We start from the raw sequence: 23,149 nt of genomic DNA, 5'->3' as shown, positions 1-23,149 counted from the left end.
TCTGTCCTCTTTGGTCTTTACCACCTGGATTTTCCATTAAATAGCCAGATGGAGAGGATGTGACACCTTCGTGCCTCAGAAAGGAAACATTCTTCTCTGCACTAAAGCTATTCTTTCCCCTCTGCCTTTTACAATTCTTTTTTCACTTGGATCTGGGAGATAGCAAAAAAGTGACGGTGTTCATGAAATTAAATGAACCAGAGTTTACCAAAACACAAGGAGCAGAATGAAACTGAGGAGTTGTTAGTTAGTGTGGAATTCTGGAATATAAGTAATGCTTCTAAATTCCACATGCAATAACCGTCAAACCTTACAGCTAGAGGGTATAGATATAATTACCTAGTAGAGAAGGAAATGGCAACCCACTCCAGTGTTCTTGCCTGGAGAATCCTAAGGATGGGGGAGCCTGCTGGGCTGCTGTCTATGGGGTCGCACAGAGTCAGACACGACTGAAGCGACTTAGCAGTAGCAGCAGCAGCATTGCCCCACTATTTACCAAAAACAGCAATAAAGTCAAAAAACGTTCAAGGTTTTGTTTAAGGCCCCTAAACTGGCACTCCCTAGCATTTTATGGCACCAAAAGAGATGATACAATTCTGGAACGTTGAATGTTATGTATTACCAAATGAATTCATCAGATTAATCAGGTAAGTTAAAAGCATGACTTTGGCACAGTAACTCAATGTCTTAGTTGTGGGTAGGGATCATCTCCTTTTTTTTTTTTTAACAGGAGAACACATAGAGGAGTTGTTTTTTTGTTTGTTTGTTTTTGTTTTTGTCTTTTTGTCTGTTGTTCAAACTCAGTCAAAGCACCTCTTACACAAAAGAGCAAAAACAATTTTTCAAAACCTATTACTGAAGAAGAAAAATCTCACAGCATCTCAGAACTCAGTCTTCTCCTTTGTAGGTAAACACTTAATTTTTTTTTTTTTTTTTTTCCTTTTTTGCTCAGGGTTTATACTAACCTATGGGCTTCCCTGGTGGCTCAAACATTAAAGAATCCACCTTCAATGCAGGAGACCTGGGTTTGATCCCTGGGTTAGGAAGATCCCCTGGAGAAGGGAACAGCTAGCCACTCTGATATTCTTTCTGGCCTGGGGAATTCCATGGACAGAGGAGCCTGGCAGGCTACAGTCCAAGGGTTCACAAAGAGTTGGACCTGACTGAGCAACTTTCTCACACACACACACACAACCTATGTAACAAAATCACACATGTCAAAACTTCTACATTTTAGTAAACAACATAATGGAAATGTCTGTCTCAAAAGAAACATTTGAGAGTGCTGATTAAAGCGTATGTGGGAGCACATGTATTTGTTATTAAAAAGATCCTGAAGTGGCCATGCTGGAAATCTAAGTGCCCAGTGATTGCAGAAAGCAGAGAAGATCACACGTATTCAACCACAATGAAGAGATTAGAGGGAACACATGTTCATGTCCCATCTCTCAGTGAGTGCTTTCTTCCCATTCTATGGAAATATAACATATTTAACCCAACAGAGTTAAAGGGGAAAAAAAGGCACAAAACCCTAGCTGATTATTCTTCTTAAGCAATTTCCTTGGTGCTTATTCTGGCTCAGAAGACCACGTGGTACATAGCTAAATGAGTTTCCCAGTCCATATGAAGACTGCTGCTACTGCTAAGTCGCTTTAGTCATGTACGACTCTGTGACCCCATAGACGGTACCCACCAGGCTCCCCCGTCCCTGGGATTCTCCAGGCAAGAACACTGGAGTGGGTTGCCATTTCCTTCTCCAATGCATGAAAGTGAAAAGTGAAAGTGAAGTTGCTCAGTCGTGTCCGACACTTAGCGACCCCATGGACTGCAGCCTACCAGGCTCCTCCGTCCATGGGATTTTCCAGGCAAGAGTACTGGAGTGGGGTGCCATTGCCTTCGATATGAAGACTGATGGAGAACAATTAGATATTAGAATTGACTGAAGGACAAAAGCCATGAAAATAGTTTCCTGAATTCCTGTTATTGAGATAATAATCGATTTCTACACAATTACCTCTTTGGATGACCCCGCTTTATTCGTTAGTATAAAATCAAAAGGGACCAAATCATCAAGAAAGAGAAAAACCAAAACAAGAATAAATGAGCCCGCATCTCTTTTGGAAGTTGAATTTTTCTCTTTTTCCAGAGCCAGCAACTCTACTTGTAACATGTCTATTTCCTTCTTAAACCTCTGTATATCCTTCTCTAATCCTTCATTTACATACGCTGCAGATGCGCCATGACTATTAGGTGGAGAAGAATTCCCATTTTCTAATTCGGGTTCCATGCTTTTATTGTCACTAGCGCTGCAATTATCCGCATGCAGTGGCTTCTGGAACCAGTCCTGTATTGCTTTATTTTTCAGATCAGTATTTTAACAACAGCAAGGGGAACGTGAATTTTTATTTGAATTATATGTTTCATCTTAACAGAGTAGACAAGCCACAGACTAGACTGACATGCCTGTCCCGTGTCTAATTTCTGATTAGTGGGATATTGCCTCATTTTGTGACATTTGCATATCAATCTCTTGGTCTTTCACTTCGAATGTAACTACTGGCTCCCCTACTTTTTTATTTTCTGTATCATTATAAAAACTCTGCTCAATTTTCATAAACACATGTTCAGTGTCTAGTTGATAATTTTCAAAGTCTACTTTATTTTCAGGGAAACAAAGCTTTGAAGATGAACAACAAGTCTATCCAAGGGACCCAGAGTTTACAGACCACAGAAAAACATTTTTGAGACTGGGTTCTTTTTGTTCAGGAAATGCTTGGAATACTAGTAAGACAGATACTCCAAATGCATCTTTTTCCTCACAATCAGGTATATTATTTGTGAGATTAGGAGATATTTCCTTTTGGTTTGTTCCTTCTTAAGGCTTATCACATAGTGGATCTTCCTCATGAGAAGCAGTAATTTGGTATTCCTCACAAAATTTTACTGAACTTCCACTTTAACTCATTTGTGATGGGTTTTAACTTATCTTTCCATTCTAACTTGCCTTGTTTGGTACACATTTTCTCATACAGTACTACACCAGAAATTGAAATTTACAGTTTTATATACCTGTGCATGGTTATTCTCATCTTCATCAAGTTTTTCTTGTTTTTCCTCTGTTATCATTTCCAAGTCTCGTTCTCTTGACAGATCTGCATGTTTAGTTAAAATTACTTAGAATGTTTAGATAAAAGACATAATCCTCATTTAAAACACAGATCTAAAATATTGTATGAAATGACAGATTAAATCAATCTTAATCTTCAGCTGAATATTTACTTCTTTAAGAACTACTTCCAATGACCTAAAAACTTCAACAAACCATTTGGGAAATACCAGATGTCACCAGGTTACCGACACACAAACAGCTCAAAGATTCAGTCACAGATTGATCCAAACATCAGTGAACAAAACAATCAGAAACCAAACAAAATACAGGACAGACATATAAAGTCACCATATATTCTCTTCTCTATTTCATAACAGACCTTTTTAACAATGTGCCAAGCATCAACTGCAACATTATTCATGGTTTACAAAATTCCTCTTACTTTTTAGCTTTTATCAGTTCCTTCATCTGAAAGGCTTCCCTCTACTCTTCTGACAAATTACTTTTCATCTTTTAAGGCTCAACCTGCTTTGTGAAGTTGTCTTTAATTACTGCCATCTTTCCCCTGATAAAGAGGTATGCCTTTCCTTGTAGCTACCTTAGTACTTTAAAGATTTTTCTAGTGTATCTTTCTAGATTTTCCTAGTGATAGATATAGATCTGGACCGTAAATTATTTCTTTACATGTCTCTCCTCTTGGCTCCTAGACTGCAGAGGACAAGCTCTTAAAAGTCACCTCAGTATATACAGCATTTTTTTTTAATTTATTTTTTTTATTGAAGGATAACTGCTTTACAGAATTTTGTTGTTTTCTGCCAAACCTCAACATGAATGAGCCATAGGTACACATATATCGCCCCTTTTGAACCTCCTTCTCATCTCCCTCCCCATCCCATCCCTCTAGGTTGATACAGGGCCCCAGTTTCTCTTATTCAATCATTATTTCTCAGGTTTCCACTCAGTACTAGACACTGGAGTTTAACGAAAAATGTAGAAAAAGGTGTCAGGGATGGCTTTTCTAGAGATAATGCCTGAGTGCAGACTTACACAGTTCAAGGGAACAGAGGGCACGAGAGGGAGAGCATTTCAGGCTGTAGCAAGATGGGGAGAGAAGCACACACACCACAGGGTAGATATCTGTCCAAAGTGAAGGGATGGGACTGACGAAGGTCATGGCATCCGGTTCCATCACTTCGTGGCAAAGAGATAGGAAACAATGAGAACAGAAACAGACTTTATTCTCTTGGGCTCCAAAAGAAATGCAGATGGTGACTGCAGTCGTGAAATTAAAGGACACTTGCTCATTGGAAGAAAAGATATGACAAACTTAGCGTATCAAAAAGCAAAGACGTTACTTTGCTGACAAAGATCCGTCTAGTCAAAGCAAAGGCTTTTACAGTAGTCATGTATGGATGTGAGAGTTGGACCAAAAAGAAGACTGAGCACCGAAGAACTGATGCTTTTCAACTGTGGTGTTCGAAAAGACTCATGACAGTCCCTTGGACTGCAGGGAGATCCAACCAGTCAATCCTAAACAAAATCAGTTCTGAACATTCATTGGAAAGCCTGACGCTGGCACTGAAGCTCCAGTACTTCGGCCACTGGATTCGAAGAGCTGACTCATTAGAAACCTGATGCTGGGAAAGGTTGAAGTCGGGAGGAAAAGGGGATGACAGAGGATGAGATGTTTGGATGGCATCACCGGCTCCATGAACGTGAGTTGAGCAAGCGCTGGGAGATGGTGAAGGACAGGGAAGCCTGGTGTGCTGCGGTCCATGGGGCCGCATAGAATCAGACAGGACTGAGCGACTGAACAACAACAGGGACAAGTGACGAGGGCGCCAGCAGCAGTTCAGAATTCTAGAGCAAAGGACTGAAAGGGCTAGAGACAGAGGGTCAGGCAGAAGTCAGACTGTGAGAGCATCAGCGGTGCTTTAAGAGGTCTAGACATTAACGTGACTCAGAGTGCCTCATGGTCACATGTGCTTTTGAGATTGGTGACTCTAAACACCATGGGAGGGAGGAATCTGAAAGGCACACGAATAACCGGAGGAAGACAAATCTGAAGGCATTAATACTGGGAACAAAAAGGTGACACAGGCCTGAACTGAGGGAGTGTTTACAGAAATATTTAGGATATAAAACTTTCAGGGTACAGTATAGAATAAATCTTTAAGAAACCAATGAATGTACAAATCCAGGGACCCTGAAGGAGTAGGTACTGCTCGTTGTTTTATAAAATGTATTGACTGAGAAGAAAATGATCAACATGAACTGACTGAAGTGGCTTCTATCTATTTTGTAGTTTTCCTACCTCACATCGTCCAGTGTTGAAGGGACTCGTGTAGGCATTTTATTTGAATTTGTTTTTCCCGGACCTACCAAGCTCATGGAAAAACAAGAGCAAAGACTCAGTTGTATAGATTAAAAGAAAAAAAGACAAACATGTTGAGTTTAGAGCCTGTAGTCACTATTCTAGGAGATAACTGAGAATATTCTGTAAATGCAAGGTGAGGATAGAAAAGAAAAAAGTACAGGAATGAAAAAAGAAACACTGGATGATTTCTTACCATAGCCCTGACCATATGACTGATTAAGGGTGCTAAATTAATTAGTATTTATGGACAACACATTATTAGATGTGGTTACTCAATAGACTGGGCGTCCTAGTAGAATCAGAATTGACTTGCTATATACTGCTTTTCAATGATACAGCACTCCTTTATACCAACCTCCCTTGTGAACTCTTAATTCATTACAAATACTAAAACAAGTCGATATACTATGTGGACACAGCTGAGAAGGAGGTACTAGGTAGCAAATTTCCCATGACTCCCATTCCCACTGGGAAAGCCAATTCTAAAAAATACAAAGTCACAGAAAACACAAGAAATATTTTAGTATTTGGTATCAGAGTTGCTTTTGCAGTTCTACTGAATATAATCATAACTAATGCTTATGAATTGACAGCCATATAAAAACATTGCTACAAAGTTCCATTTCGAGAAGGCAGTCTGTAGATGGCTACCTAGTCTCCCAACTAGTCCCAGAGTTCTAAACATAATCCTGCTACCCACTTTCAGGTATATGCTAAATACCAGCCTGAACGAACTTACTTTTTCCTAACTCTCTTTGTTATTTATTGTATTACTATGATCAGAGGGAGAATGCAAACACCTTGCTAAGAGGTGCTGATTGGCTGCAGGTTGCATAAAAGGAGTCAGCACAAGGTAGACTTTGCCACAAAATCTAATTTGGAACCATCAGAAGGACGATAAGGCTGTGCCCAGGTGGCCCAAAGCTGAGTGCTCTGGGCTTCTGCATTACCTTCTTTGCTTCCTGTTTCCTGGCAGCTCCAACTTGCATAGCTGACTGAGTCAGTAATTCCCTACTGGGAACACCACTGCAGTCTTCATCTTTGAACTCCTGGAGTCTACCCAAACTCATGTCTATTGTGTCAGTGATTCCATCCAACCATCTCATCCTCTGTTGTTCCCTTCTCCTCCTGCCCTCAATCTTTCCCAACATCAGGGTCTTTTCAAATGAGTCAGCTCTTCACATCAGGTGGCCAAAATATTGAGCTTCAACATCAGTCCTTCCAATGAACACCCAGGACTGATTTCCTTTAGGATGGACTGGTTGGATGTCCTTGCAGTCCAAGGGACTCTCAAGAGTCTTCTCCAACACTACAGTTCAAAAGCATCAATTCTTCTGCGTTCAGCTTTCTTTATACTCCAACTCTTACACCCATACAGGACTATTTTTCAACATACAAATATATTATTAAGAAAATGTATATCTACCTTCTTTTACACTTAATTATGCCTTATAATACTGTGTGCTCTAGAGACCGTGGTTTTAAAAACACTTTTAATGAATGCTACTACTTTAATTAATGTTACAAACCTAGACAACATACAAAGCAAAGACATCACTTTGCTGACAAAGGTCCATACAGCCAAAGCCATGGTTTCTTCGTTAGTCATGTACAGATGTGAGAGTTGGACCATAAAGAAGGCTGAGCACCAAAGAATTGATGCTTTCAAAGAGTGGTGCTAGAGAAGACATCTGAGAGTCCCTTGGACACCAAAGAGATCAAACCAATCAATCCTAAAAGAAATCAATGCTGAATATTCACTGGAAGAACTGATGCTGAAACTAAAGCTCCAATACTTTGGGCACCTGATGTGAAGAGCTGAATCACTGGAAAAGACGCTGATGCTGGGAAAGATTGAGGGCAGGAGGAGAAGGGAATGGCAGAGGATGAGACGGTGGGATAGCATCGCTGATGAATGGATATGAACTCGGGCAAACTCCGGGAGACGAGGAGGCACAGGGAGGCCTAGCGTGCTGCAGTCCATGGGCTCACAAAGAGTTGGACCCAACTTAGCAACTGAACACCACCACCAATGACAACTTCTTTAATTACAATGAGGTGTCTTTCCTCAAATTATCAATATCTTCAGAACTCATTTTTTAAGCCCTGGATAGACATCATAAACTTATATGAGACATGATAGTCTTGTGGGTGACTAATTGTTTCCACGTGAAAATAGGATAAGTCTAGGACCACACTGGATCTAAAGAGCACAGAGCACCATGAGGGAAGAATGAACGAAACACAGAAATATTTGCTTAAAAAAAAAAAAAAGGAACTCTCAGGTCTAAATTTCTTAAGAGAAATCAAAGAAACAAGCAAGAAATGCAAAAATGAAACTTTAAACCCATGTCAACACAAGGGTCCCTTTATCATTTCACATCCAACCATGCCAATGGTTTAAAATGGTGGTTCTGTAGTATGCCCTGAGAATCCCTGAAGTCCAGAGACCCACTGGGCCAGGGGATCCAAGAGGTCAAAACTCTTTTCACAACAACTCTAAACGTTTCTTCCATGCTCAATTATGTTCTGAGTGCACACAGGAGTTCTCCAGAGACAGGATATGTGATATCAGAACTCCAATGACTAATGGAATTAGCCATTATGATTGTGTGTGCCTGTATTTTTACGTTTTTTAGTTTTATTTTCCAGGAGTCTCTGGCTGAGGCAAGGGTTGGCAGTGGCCTGCTGCAGGGTCAGGGGCACTGAGTGCAGCAGTGCATGCATGGGACCTGTTGAAGGAGGTGCCATTATCTTCATTACCTCCACCATAGTTTGGCCTCAGGTCAAACAACAGGGAGGGAACACAGCCCCACCCATCAACAGAAAGTCTGATTAAAGATTTACTGAGCATGGCCCAGCCCATCAGAACAAGACCCAGTTTCCCCCTCAGCCAGTCTCTCCCATCAGGAAGTTTCCATAAGCCTCTTTTCCTTATCCATCAGAGGGCAGACAGACTGAAAACCACAATCACAGAAAACTAACCAAACTGATCACATGGACCATAGACTTGTCTAACTCAGTGGAATTATGAGCAAGCCATGCCGTGAAGGGCCATCCAAGACAGACGGGTCATGCTGGAACGTTCTGACAAAACATGGTCCACTGGAGAAGGGAATGGCAAACCACTTCAGTATTTTTGCCTTGAGAACCCCATGAACAGTATGAAAAGGCAAAAAGATAGGACACTGAAAAATGAACTCCCCAGGTCAGTAGGTGTCCAATATGCTATTAGAGATCGGTGGGGAAATAAATCCAGAAAGAATGAAGAGATCGAGCCAAAGTGAAAACAACACCTAGCTGTGGATGTGACTGATGATGGGAGTCCAGTCCAAGGCTGTAAAGAGCAATACTGCATAGGAACCTGGAATGTTAGGTCCATGAATCAAGGCAAATTGGAAGCGGTCAAGCAGGAGATGACGAGAGTGAACATCAACATTTTGGGAACCAGTGAACTAAAATGGACTGGTTTGTGGTTTAGTCCGTAGTCCTGTCCGACGCTCCTGAGCCCATGGGCTATTTGTAGCTCGCCAGACTCCTCTGGTGATAGGATTTTCCAAGCAAGAATGCTGGAGTGGGTTGCCATTTCCTTCCCCAGGAGATCTTCCTGACCCAGGATTCAAACTTGGGTCTCCTGCACGGCAGGTAGATTCTTTACCGACTGAGCTACCAGGGAAGCCCCCAAATGGACTGGATGGGTGAATTTAACTTAGAAGACCATTATGTCTACTACTGTGGGCAAGAATCCCTTAGAGGAAATGGTGTAGCCATCACAGTCAACAAGAGTCCCAAATGCGGTGCTTGGATGCAATCTCAAAAATGACAGAATGATCTCTGTTCGTTTCCAAGGCAAACCATTCAATATCACAGTAATGCAAGTCTATGCTCTGACCAGTAACACTGAACAAGCTGAAGTTGAATGGTTCTATGATGACCTACAAGACCTTCTAGAACTAACACCAAAAAAATGTTCTTTTCAATATAGGGGACTCGAATGTACAAGTAGGAATTCACGAGATACCTGGAGTAACAGGTAAATTTGGCCTTGGAGTACAGAATGAAGCAGGACAAAGGTGAACAGAGCTTTGCCAAGAGAACGTACTTGTCATAGCAAACACCCTCTTCCAACAACACAAGAGAAGACTCTACACATGGACATCACCAGATGGTCAATGATGAAATCAGACTGATTCTATTCTTTGCAGCCTATTCTATTCTATTCTTTGGAGATGCTCTATACAGTCAGCAAAAACAAGACCAGGAGCTGACTGTGGCTTACATCATGAACTCCTTATTGCCAAACTCAGACTTAAACTGAAGAAAGTAGGGAAAACCACTAGACCATCCATCTATGACCTAAATCAAATCCCTTAGGATTATACAGTGGGTGTGGCAAATAGACTCAAAGGATTAGTTTTGATAGACAGAATGCCTGAAGATCTATGGATGGAGATTCCTAACATTGTACAGAATGCAGTGATCAAGACCATCCCAGAGAAAAAGAAATGAAAAAGGCAAAATGGTTGTCTGACCAGGCCTTACAAATAGCTGAGAAAAGAAGAGAAGCTAAAGGCAAGGGAGAACAGGAAAGATATACCCATTTGAATGCAGAGTTGCAAAGAATAGCAAGGAGAGATAAGGAAACCTTTCTCCGTGATCAGTGCAAAGAAATAGAGGAAAATAATAGAACGGGAAAGACTAGAGATCTCCTCAGGAAAGTAAGAGATACCAAGGGACCATTTCATGCAAAAATGGGCACAATAAAGGAAAGAAATAGTATGGACCTAACAGATGCAGACGGAGAAGGCAATGGCACCCCACTCCAGTACTCTTGCGTGGAAAATCCCATGGATGGAGGAGCCTGGTGGGCTACAGTCCATGCGGTCGCACAGAGCCGGACAGGACTGAGTGACTTCACTTTCACTTTTGACTTTCATGCACTGGAGAAGGAAATGGAAAACCACTCCAGTGTTCTTGCGTGGAGAATCCCAGGGACGGGGGAGCCTGGTGGGCTGCCGTCTGTGGGGTCACACAGAGTCGGACACAACTGAAGCGACTTAGCAGCAGCAGCAACTACAGATGCAGAAGATATTAAGAAGAGGGGGTAGGAACACACACAAAAAAACTATGTAGAAAAGATCTTCATGATCCAGATAAGCACGATGGTGTGATCCTTTACTTAGAGCCAGACATCCTGGAATGTGAAGTCAAGTGGGTCTTAGGAAGCATCACTACGAATAAAGCTAGTGGAGGTGATAGAATTGCAGTTGAGCTATTTCAAATCCTAACAGATGATGCTATGAAAGTGCTGCACTCAATATGCCAGCAAATCTGGAAATCTCAGCAGTGGCTACAGGACTGGAAATGGTCAGTTTTCATTCCAATCCCAACGAAAGGCAATGCCAAAGAATGCTCAGACTACCGCACAACTGCACTCATCTCACACGCTAGCAAAGTAATACTCAAAATTCTCCAGGCCATCCCTCCATAGCACATGAAACATGAACTTCCAGATATTCAAGCTGGATTTAGAAAAGGCAGAGGAACCAGAGATCAAACTGACAACATCCACTGGATCATCAAAAAAGCAAGAGTTCCAGAAAAACATCTACTTCTGCTTTATTGACCACCCCAAAGCTTTTAACTCTGTGGATCACAACAAACTGGAAAATTCTTAAAGAGATGAGAATACCAGACCACCTGACCTACCTCCTGAGAAATCTGTATGCAGGGCAAGAAGCAACAGTTAGAACTAGACATGGAACAACAGACTGATTCCAAATAGGGAAAGGAGTACGTCAAGGCTGTATATTGTCACCCTGCTTATTTAACTTATACACAGAGTACATCATGCAAAATTCCAGGCTGGGTGAAGCACAAGCTGAAATCAAGATAGCCGGGAGAAATATCAATAACCACAGATATACAGATAACACCACCCTTATAGTAGAAATTGAAGAACTAAAGAGCCTTTGGATGAAAGTGAAAGAGGAGAGTGAACAAGTTGGTTTAAAACTCAACATTCAAAAAACTAAGCAATGCATCCGGTCCCATTCCTTCGTGGCAAATAGATGGGGAAAGAATGGAAACAGTGACAGGCTTTATTTGGGGGGGCTCCAAAATCATTGCAGACGGTGACTGCACCCATGAAATTAAAAGACCCTTGGTCCTTGGAAGAAAAGCTATGACCAACCTTGACAGCATATTAAAAAGCAGACACATTACTTTGCCAACATTGGTCTGTCTCGTCAAAGCTATGGTTTTTCCAGTGGTCATGTATATATGTGAGAGTTGGACTGTACAGAAAACTGCACACCAAAGAATTGATGCTTTTGAAGTGTAGTGTTGGAGAAGACTCTTGAGAGTCCCTTGGGCTACAAGGAGATCCAACCAGTCCATCCAAAGGGAATTCAGTCCTGATGCTGAAGCTGAAACTGCAATACTTTGGGCACCTGATGTGAAGAACTGACTCACTGGAAAAGACCCTGATGCTGGCAAAGACTGAAGGCAGGAGGAAAAGGGGAAGACAAAGGATGAGATGGTTGGATGGCATCACCCAGTCGATGGACTTGAGTCTGAGTAAACTCCAGGAGTTCTGATAGACAGCGAAGCCTGGTGTGCTGTAGTCCATGGGGTCGCAAAGAGTCGGACACGACTGAGCGACTGAACTCAACTGAACTTCCATATAGTAAACACCAACAGACAGAAACAAAAGTTCCTTGGAATTCTCAATAATTTTTAGAAGTATAATAGGATCCTAAAGCCAACAACTGTCAGAATCACTGTTTCAAAAGATTATGTCTATCAAATAGTCATTAAAGTATGATTACTTCCCCTACTTCTAATAATCAAAGACACCACACACACACACACACACACACACACACACAAATGCACGCACACACAAATGCACACACACACATAGTCTGCTAATGAAAATATCTGATTGGCCTACATTCATCTGTGTAACAACATTATAATGAAATAATTACAAGCTGAAATACAACTGACATATTAGCAAGTGAAGTTTTACTCAAGGGAAAGGTTAGAGTTCAAACAAGCATTTGGGGCACTGGAAAAAACTTAGAGTCTAAAATTTAACCTCTAAGATTTCCTGAGAATTATAGAGATTCCAAACTGAGAACTTCAGAGTGTCGAAACGTATACAGAAACGTCTTGAGTTGAAGCTTATATTTTAAAAAATTCTTGTTCTTATGCTTGTATCTTTTGTTTCAAATCACAGGTATCAACAATAACATTGCCTTATGTATGTCCAATTCTTCAATTAAATTTGCAAAGAAAATGTTAAAAGCATGAAGACTGAGCATTTCAAATAGTTCAGTGTCCCTCTTTCCAGAGTTAACTGTGTACTGCAAAATTTACCTGAAATGGATGTTTGGAAATCCTTCATTCTGACTGTGTTATTAGGAACAGAATCTTTCATTCTGACTGCTGGCTGAATGGGGTTTGGAAACAAGTTGATTACTAAATAATGTACATAGGAGACAATCCACAGTTCAGATAAAATTATAAAAGTTTTTACCTTCACGTTAGGATATTTCCCAGGAGACTCTAAGAGGAAAAAGGGACACAGAGTTAATTACATGTAAACATGAAAGCCAGCTGTACATTCATGCAGAGTTAGTACCGAGCAGAATCCTCGCACTCAGCCTTGGCACTGAATACATTCAGTTTTAGTGTCTTGTTTTTAGGGGGATCTTAGGACACTGGTAAGACAGACATAGGAATCCACTAAAGATAGTGAAGAAAAAATAGGAATACAGGTTCACCAAAACATGCAGTTAAGATTTCAAAAGTAACATTACATTTTCAATGGCTTTATAAAACATTAAAGTGCACACAGACCAATGTGAATGTGCTGACTGATGAGGAGAAAGTGGATCTGAATCAGAGGAGCAAGTCATGAACCCAAGAAGATAAACGTGAAAGCTGATGATAAAATGCAACAGCACATCTTGAATGCAACACAGCAGTTATCATTTCCACCATTATGCGATAAGTATTTATCATGTTCTTCAATCTGTCCAGTCATTTAAGAAGTGCACAGCTGGGATGACAGTTCACCAGAATGTATAATTCATTTCTCATCAAAGACAGAGTAATGAACTGATTAGCCTGGATATACACTTGTAGAAAAATGGCTCATAAAAATATTCATTATTTTCCCATATCCGTGTGGGCTACTGGAATGCCTACTTGTCTTGTCTCCTCTAGTCTAGCCATCTTAAAGTTTCTCAATCCACTCATGCAGGAAGGTATATAAGACACATCTAGGAAATAATGTGTAATAAATTCTCAATATTTAAATATAATTATCAAAAAGGAAATAATATATTTAATTGCCACAGAATTATTAGAAATTAAAAATCTTGCATGTTTCAAAATCAGTGTAGTATTTATTAAAAGTATTTCTACATTTAGGGAATGAACCCTATTGATCTGTTTGGCTTCAAAATTTAGTTTAGTTTGGTATATCATGTTAATGCTTCAAAGGATTTCTATGAAACAACTTTCAAAGAATCAGCTATCTTTATAAAAAAAAAAAGTCAATGCCTCCTTTTACAAATTAATCTAATTTGAATAACAAATACCAGTACAACATATATCTTTGATGCCTAAGAGTTTCTCAGAGGGGCTGCAGTTTCCCCCACTTCTAGCACCCCCTCCCAGCTCCAGGATTCTCTGGAGCAATAATGATCTTATCTTTTTTCAGGGTAAATACACTGAAGTCATCTAGAAGGAGCTCTCTCAAGTGTCCTCATCAACTCCAAACTCCCCTCCCTACGGCCTTCCTTTCCTCCCTTTGTCCTTTCACTAGATTCTCTCCTCTCTAAATGGTAATCTCTAGATCTGTGGACTTAAATCTTCCCCCTTGACATCCTTTCTATGGATCATCCCTACCTGTGGTCTTCTTTACAGACTGGGGCCTGGTGGACCAGAGTCAACGAAAAGAAAGCAAAAGAGAGAGACTAATATTCCCTGGGTTATGTGGAAAACCAATAAAGCCCTAGAATAGGGCTAATACCGCTCACTAAGACACAGGGCATCCTTCTCAAGGAAGTCTTGAAAGCCCGGGCAGGAAAGTGAGCTTGGCAGGACTCCATACTCCAAAGACCTAGCCAGAGAGAGAAAGAAGGACACGGGGGACCCAAGTCTCTAGTGGAACAAGGGTGCATTATTCATGTTTGTGTGAGTTTACATATTGTTATAGAAGGAAGGTTTAGGCAAAAAAATAAAGTTGAGGAAAGAACAAAAACCAGATGTATAACAACCGTTACCAAGGGAATAACAAAGAATAATAATCGTCTCAAGGCCAGAAGACAATCCATATCTTGAGTAAGAGGGTCGTGACTAAACACTATAGGGTAGAAGGTACTGAAGGAGATCCACGTATGCATTCCGTCCCATGACCTCAGTCCTGGGAACAGCGTGCCGCTCCACTCGTTCCTGTATACCAGGAACTGATAAGGAACAGAGGGTTCATGAGAAACAGAAAACAACATACAGGAGTCCTAAAGTTAAACGTTCCCTGACACCTACCATTTCTTTCTCCCTCTTTGCTTAGCAATGGTATCTTACACCTATAACTGCTACTTCATCTCTTTGCTTCCCTCTGGCTATAAACACGCTCAGAAAGAAACACAAAATACTGCTTTTCCTTGATCCTGTTCTGTCCTGCACTATCCAATGCTCTTCTTCCAGATTTCTCTATATGCACGGCTACACCCTTGCTACTCAGAGAGCTTGTTAGGAACACAGAACCTCAGACCTCCTGCTCAGCATGTGCACTTCACACATGGTCCCCAAGCGACTAATTAAAATTTGAGAAACACTGGTCTACACGGAGTCTGCTTCTACATGACTTCAACTTAATTCATTCTCCTGAAATCTCAGCCTCTGTTTCCTCACATGAACACGTCCCCCCAAACTGAAATGGCATTAGAAGTTGGAAACCTTCCAGTGGACTCTCTCTGAGGCTGTGGTTCCTTGGTCTCCCCATCACGCCCCCTGCTCTCTCCTTCTTTCCAGTTCTCTTTAGTCCCATGTGACACCATGCTGGAAAGCAGCAACATTTCATATGACACCAATTTGCACACATTACAGCTGAGCACCTATGTCCATGCTTCCGGGCAGAGGATGACACACTGCTCTGCATGCCCAGGGACCGCAGTTCTGAACGTCTTCCTAATAACAAGTAAACAGGAAGAGGTGAGAACTTTGCTGTTCTTCTCTGATAAGCTTTGGTGCCAGAAGCTCGCTTTGAATTCATCGTCCGTGTCAAATACTCTCCCTTTATCTAAAGACCTTCATTATTTATTGCCCCCTTCCCCCACAGACCTGTGCTTCCTTTTCTTCATTTCCTTCCTGTACCCTCTGTCTCTCTTATCCATCATTCCCTCTTGCTTCTTATTTCTTGACCTTCCTTAGGTCGTAGAGTATCTTGAAACAGAACTAATCATTTGGTTTTGGTCGTGTGTCACATGGAATCTTAATTCCCTGAGCAGGGATTGAAACTGCACCACCTGCATTGGACAGTCTTAACCGGACAAAGTCTTAAACATTGGACCACGAAGTAAGTCTAAGAACTAATAATTTAGCTCCTTAAACTGGATTCTCAATGTACTCTGTGGTAGACACCTGATAAGATGCATAATTGCCCTCCTTTTCTCATCTTTTTTCTCACTACCCATCTGACAGGTGATTTTCTTTGCCTATTAGAATGTATCAGCATTCCCATTTTCAATCAACGTTCTGTCAAATGACTTTTCTGTAAAACACAGTTCTTACCTTCTACTTGTCCATTTAATGTCTTTTTTCCTCTTTGACCAGCAGTTCCAGGTAAATAATCCACATACTTCTGTGGAAGGATCTCAGAGATACTCTGCTAGAATGAATGATAACACTGAGTTGCATGAAGAGTTCCTAATCCCTTTTGAAGAAATACCCTAGTTTTAACCTGGTTAAGACAGGGTTGCCAAGATCCCACAGTTGCTATGTGACAGAACCAGGATGCTGAATTCAAACATGGTGCTGCATCACCAAGCAGTGGCTGCCACATCTAAGAGACCAGGCCCTTCTTATCTCCTTCCATAGCTGCCACCTTCAAACAGGGCACCGTTACTTTATGGTACTTCAAGTATGGCGGCCATAAAGGTACTCTGCACGTGCTACTTAACCTATCCAAAATGGTTTGCACTTACTAAAACATCACTAAAGCTAACTGCTGTTATTTTAGCCCCACATATTTATTACTATTTCCCATGCTTTTGCTTCTCTTGAAATGTTCCTTGCAGATCAACTTGACAATCCAAATGTAGTAATATTTTCAAGCTTCAAGCACTATCTTGTCAACGTCAATTTGGTAAAAAACCAAAATAGAAATGAAAATCAAAACTACAGTGAGATACCACCTCACACCAGGCAGAATGGCCATCATCCAAAAGTCTGCTACCTCTGGTGCTGCTTAGTAGCTTCAGTCATGTTCAACTCTGTGCCACCCTAAGACTGAAGCCTTCCAGGCTTCCCTGTCCATTGGATTCTCCAGGCAAGAATACTGGAGTGGGTTGTCATGGCCTCCTTCTCGACTCAGGGAGGAAATCCAGGTCTCCCACTGAAGGCAGATTCTTCACTACTCAGCCACAACGAGATACCACCTCACACCAGTCAGAATGGCCATCATCAGAAAGTCTACAAACAATGAATGCCAGAGAGGGTGTGGGGGAAAGGGAACCCTCTTGCACTGCTGGTGGCAAGGTAAATTGATACAACCACTATGGAAGACGGTATGCAGCTTCCTTAAGAAGTTAGGAGTAAAACCACCATATGCCCCAGCAATCCCACTCCCAGGAGTACACCCTGTGGAAACCAAAATGGACAAAGACACATGCACCCTGATGTTCACTGCAGTGCTGTTTATGATAGCTAGAACATGGAAGCAACCTAGATGGCCATTGACAGATGAATGGATGAAGAAGTGGTGGTACATATATACAAAGGAACATTACTCAGCTGTAAAAAGGAATGCATTTGAGTCAGTTCATCCACCTGGATGAACCTAGAGCCTATTATACATAGTGAAGTAAGTCAGAAAGAGAAATATAAATGTCATATACTAATGCACATGTATGGAATCTAGAAAGATGGTACCAACGAATTTATTTGCAGGCAGCAATGGAGAAACAGACAGAACCGACTTAGAGACACGGGGGAAGGGGAAGAGGGGAGAGGGTGAGATGGATGGAAAGAGTAACATGAAAACTTACAATTCCATATGTAAAATAGATAGCCAATGGGAATTTGCTCTATCACTCAGGGAACTCAAAGAGGGGCTCTGCAACAATCTAGAAGGGTGGCATGGAGAGGGAGATTGGAGGGGGGTTTGGGAGGGAGGGGACCTGGATGAACCTATGACTGATTCTTGTTGATGGCTTTCAGAAAACAACAAAATTCTGGAAAGCAATTATCCTTCATGTAAGAATAAATGAATTTTTTACAACCCTATTTGAACATTCACATGATTTACTGCTTCTTTCCCTGTAAACAGCACACTAACGACTCTAACTTCTTATCTATGTCTTCTGGAATGGCAGGTAAAGATTAAAGAAATTACCTAGATACCAAAAAAAAAAAAAAAAAAAAAAAGGAGTAAAACTATGATTACCTAAGTTGAAGGTTTAAAAGTTTTCAAATACATTTATGATGATCAAGAAGGACTCAATATTCACATCGGGAAAGAAAAAACCAACGAAAAAAATCAAGTAACCACAAGGACTAACTTTTCTATATGGAAGAATTTACATGTTAGTTCCACATGTATAACAAAGAATTGACATGGTAATTTAACATCTATAAACACTGAAATTAATAAAGTTTCTTAAAAATAATGTGTGTGTGTGGGGGCGGGGGGGGGGGGGCGCAGTCCTAAGATGGCAGAAGAATAGGATGGGCAGACCACTTTCTTCCTCACAAATTCATTGAAAGAACATTTGAACGCTGAGCAAATTCTACAAAACAACTCTGAATGCTGGCAGAGGACATCAGGCACCCAGAAAGGCAGCCCACTGTCTTCAAAAGGAGGTAGGACAAAATATAAAAGATAAAAAGAGAGACAAAAGAGGTAGGGCCAGAGATCCATCCCAGGGAGGGAGTCTTAAAAGGGGAGAAGTTTCCAAACACCAGGAAACACTCTCACTGGAGGGTCTGTGGGGAGTTTTGGAATCTTAGAGGACAACATAACCCGGAGGAAAAATAAATACATAAATGAATAAAACCCACAGATCACGTGCCTAACCGGAACTCCCAGAGCTTGCATCCGCCAGCAGCAAGTGCGGGCTGAACAGGGAGGCACGGGCTGCATTGCTTAGGGTAAGGACTGGGCCTGAATGCCCTGAGGGGGCAATCTGAGGGAACTAACATGAGATAGCAACCCAAACTGTGGGATAGCCAGAGAGAGAGAGAGAGAGAGAGAAAAAAAGAGAGAGAGAGAACTATCCTGCGAAAAGCCCTAACCTAAGGCACTGCCAGGCCCGCTCAGAAAACAAAGGACTGAGCAAATACCAGAGGAGAGCTAGCCAGCTGCAGATCGGCCCATCTCCCACTGGAGACAGGGAGGCAGGAGGGGGGCACCCAGAGCTGGAAAGAGGCAAACTCGGCCCCAGAGAGGCATCCTCTACCAAGCTGCAAGCAGGCACCCAGTCACTAACCAAAACCCCTTGGGATTCTGGATGGTTGACTTCTGCCGGGAGGGTCACAGCCAGAGATCAGCTCCCCAGAAGAGGCATACGACACGGTGGAAACGGGTGCGCCTGCTGCCACCCAGGAAACCGAGCGGCTGGACCGGGGAGGTGATAAGATGCACTCCCCACCTGGGGAGACCGCTCGCCAAGCACCTGGTCGCCTGAGCTGCTCGGACCTGGGAAGGGCACAAAACGCAGGCCCAACCGAGTCTGCCCCTTTGTGGACTACCTGAGAACCTGAACCTGAGCAGCTTAGACCTCGGAAGTGCACACAACCCAGGGCCCGCCTCAGATAGTTCCCCGGCAGAGCAACCTAGAGCCTGAGAAGTGTAGACTGGGAAAGTACATGTGCCATGAGCAAGGGCAAAGCCAGTGTGGCCGAGACACTGCAAGCACTCCCCACACATGCCAGTGATATTTGTTTGCAGTGTCCCTCTGTCCCCACAGCAGTACTGCACAAGTGAGCCTAAATAAGTAACCACCTTCGCTCCCTTGTGTCAGGACAGAAATTAGACACTGAAGAGAACAGCCAACGGAAGAAGCTAGAATAAATAGAGGGAACCGCTTTGGAAGTGACAGGTGCAACAGATTAAAACCCTGTAGTTAGCAGCGACTACATTGGAAGGGGCCTATAGATCTTGAGAAGTATAAGCCAGATCACGTAACTATCTGGAACTGAACTGACCCCACACTGCCCACAACAGCTCCAGAGAAATTCCTAAATATATTTATACTATTATCATTATATAAATATTTAAATTTTATTTTAAAGTCCTCTATTACTCTGTCATGGTCTTTGTAGACCGGGACCTGGGGACTGGAGTCAACAAGAAGAGGGATGCAGGGGACCCAAGTCTCGAGTGAAACAAAGGTGTTTTGTTTGCAAAAAAGCATGTTTATATATCTTCATCCAAGGCAGCTTTAGGCAGTAAAAAAAAAAAAAAAAAAAGGAGCAAAAACAAAGGCAAGCAAATAACAATCTTCGAAGGGCCAGAAAGAATTGCATGTCCTGAGTGAGAGGGGCATAACTGAGCAGATCACATTTGAGTGAGGTCACTGGAGGGAGTCACTGAAAGGACCAAGCAGGTGCCCTTTCTCAGGATCTCAGTCCCAGGAACTGCGTGCAGCTCTGCTCATTCCTGCAGCACGTGATGAGGAATACAGAATCCTTGAGAAATGGCACACAAAAGAAAAGAATAACATATTGGATCCCTTAAAGCTGAACGTCCCCTGACATTACTCCTTTAATTTTCATTTTTATAACCTACTATTACCTTGCAAAATAAAAAAAAAGACCCTATTTTTAAAGCAAGCTTCATATATATATATATTTTATAATTTTTGTGACTTTGTTTTGGTTTTTTAATATTGTATTTTTCAGAGTCTAACCTCTACTCTAGATTTTTAATCTTTGCTTTTTGGTATTTGTTATCAAGTTTGTACCTTTAAGAACCCAATCTTCAGTACCCATTTTTACTTGGGAGTGTGATTCTTGGCTTGATTGCTCTCTTGCCTTTTTGACTCTGCTTTGTCTCCACCAGGTCGACTCTATGTCCTCCCTCCCCCTTCTTTTCTCTACCCAACTCTGTGAATCTCTTTGTGTGTTCCAGGCTGTGGAGAACACTTAGGGACCTGATTAGTGCCTGGATCTGTCTGTCTCATTTTCATTCACCCTTTTATCCTCCTGGTCACCACTGTCTCCTTCATCCCTCTTCTCTTCTCTTTGTAATTCCATGAACCTCTCCAAGGGGTCCAGACTGTGGAGAGCACATAGGGAACTGATTACTGGCCAGCTTGCTCTCTCCCCTTTTGATTCCCCCTTTTCTCCTCCTGGTCACCTCTATCTCCCTTCTCCCTCTTCTATTCTCCATGTAACTCTGTGAACCTCTCTGGGTGTTCCTCACTGTGGAGGAGATTTTCATCATTAACCTAGATGTTTTATCATTGATGCTGTATAGGTGGAGAAGTCTTGAGGCTACTGTAAGAATAAGACTGAAAACCAGAGGCAAGAGGCTTAAGTCCAAAACCTGAGAACACCAGAGAACTGCTGACTCCTGGGAACATTAATTGATAAGAGCTCATCCAAAAGCCTCCATACCTGCACTGAAACCAAGCACCACCCAAGAGCCAACAAGTTCCAGAGCAAGACAAGCCATGCAAATTCTCCAGCAATGCAGGAACATAGCCCTGAACTTACATACAGGCTGCCCAAATCACACCAAACCCATAGACATCTCAAAACTCACTACTGGACACTTCATTGCACTCCAGACAGAAGAAATCAGCTCCACCCACCAGAACACAAGCTTCCCTAACCAGGAAACCTTGACAAGCCAAATCGTCCAATCCCACCCACAGCGAGGAACCTCCACAATAAAGAGGAACCACAAACTGCCAGAATACTGAAAGGCCACCCCGAACACAGCAATCAAAACAAGATGAAAAAGCAGAGAAATACTCAGCAGGTAAAGGAACATGATAAATGCCCACCAAACCAAACAAAAGAGGAGGAGATAGGGAGTCTACTTGAAAAAGAATTCAGAATAATGACAGTAAAAATGATCCAAAATCTTGAAAACAAAATGGAATTACAGATAAATAGCCTGGAGACAAGGATTGAGAAAATGCAAGAAATGTTTAACAAGGACCTAGAAGAAATAAAAAAGAGTCAATCAATAATGAATAATGCAATAAATGAGATCAAAAACACTCTGGAGGGAACCAACAGTAGAACAGCAGAGGCAGAAAATAGGATAAGTGATGTAGAAGATAGAATGGTAGAAATAAATGAAGCAGAGAAGAAAAAAGAAAAATGAATTAAAAGAAACGAGGACAACCTCAGAGACCTCTGGGACAATGCTAAACGCCCCAACATTCGAATCAGAGGAGCCCCCGAAGAAGAAGACAATAAGAAAGGCAATGAGAAAATACTTGAGGTGATAATAGTTGAAAACTTCCCTAAAATGGGAAAGGAAATAGTCATCCAAGTCCAAGAAAACCAGAGAGCCCCAAACAGGATAAACTAAGGCAAAACACCCCAAGACACATATTCATCAAATTAACAAAGATCAAACACAAAGAACACATATTAAAAGCAGTAAGAGAAAAACAACAAATAACACACAAGAGGATTCCCATATGGATAACAGCTGATCTTTAGATAGAAACTCTTCAGGCCAGAAGGGAATGGCAGGACATACTTAAAGTGATGAAAGAGAAAAAACTACAACCCAGATTACTGTACCCAGCAAGGAGTTCATTCAAATATGAAGGAGAAATCAAAAGCTTTACAGACAAGCAAAAGCTGAGAGAATTCAGCACCATCAAATCAGCTCTTCAACAAATGCTAAAGGATCTTCTCTAGACAGGAAACACATAAAGGGTATACAAACTCAAACCCAAAACAACAAAGTAAATGGCAATGGGATCATACTTATCAATAATTAACTTAAATGTAAATGGGTTGAATGCCCCAACCAAAAGACAATGACTGGCTGAATGGATACAAAAACTAGATCCCTATATATGTTGTCTACAAAAGACCCACCTCAAAACAGGGGACACATACAGACTGAAAGTGAAGGGCTAGAAAAAGTTATCCAATGCAAATAGAGACCAAAAGAAAGCAGGAGTAGCAATACTCATATCAGATAAAATAGACTTTAAAATAAAGGCTGTGAAAAGAGACAAAGAAGGAAACTACATAATGACCAATGGATCAATCCAAGAAGATGATATAACAACTATATATGCACCAACACAGGAGCACCACAATATGTAAGGCAAATGCTAACAAGTATGAAAGTGGAAATTAACAATAGCACAATAATAGTGGGAGACTTTAATATCCCACTCACATCTATGGATAGATCAACAAAACAGAAAATTAACAAGGAAACACAAATT

General features: G+C 41.5%; 1 protein-coding gene across 1 annotated transcript in view; it reads right to left on the bottom strand.

Moving 5' to 3' along the window:
• Positions 1 to 23,149, bottom strand: part of LOC109567584 (ankyrin repeat domain-containing protein 26-like) — a 78,248-nt gene that overhangs the window by 25,200 nt on the left and 29,899 nt on the right. The window contains exons 11-15 of the mRNA XM_070801936.1: positions 16,296 to 16,392; positions 15,462 to 15,692; positions 13,030 to 13,058; positions 12,870 to 12,942; positions 3,070 to 3,152 (exon numbers count right to left, since the gene is read on the bottom strand). Coding sequence (XP_070658037.1) covers positions 3,070 to 3,152; positions 12,870 to 12,942; positions 13,030 to 13,058; positions 15,462 to 15,692; positions 16,296 to 16,392 — 513 coding nt within the window. The remainder of the gene's footprint in view (positions 1 to 3,069; positions 3,153 to 12,869; positions 12,943 to 13,029; positions 13,059 to 15,461; positions 15,693 to 16,295; positions 16,393 to 23,149) is intronic.

This window comes from Bos indicus, chromosome 13 (assembly GCF_029378745.1).
Source record: "Bos indicus isolate NIAB-ARS_2022 breed Sahiwal x Tharparkar chromosome 13, NIAB-ARS_B.indTharparkar_mat_pri_1.0, whole genome shotgun sequence".
NCBI classification, from domain to species: domain Eukaryota; kingdom Metazoa; phylum Chordata; class Mammalia; order Artiodactyla; family Bovidae; genus Bos; species Bos indicus.
Note: the sequence above shows the minus strand (reverse complement) of the source record. Positions and strands in the feature narration are given on the sequence as shown.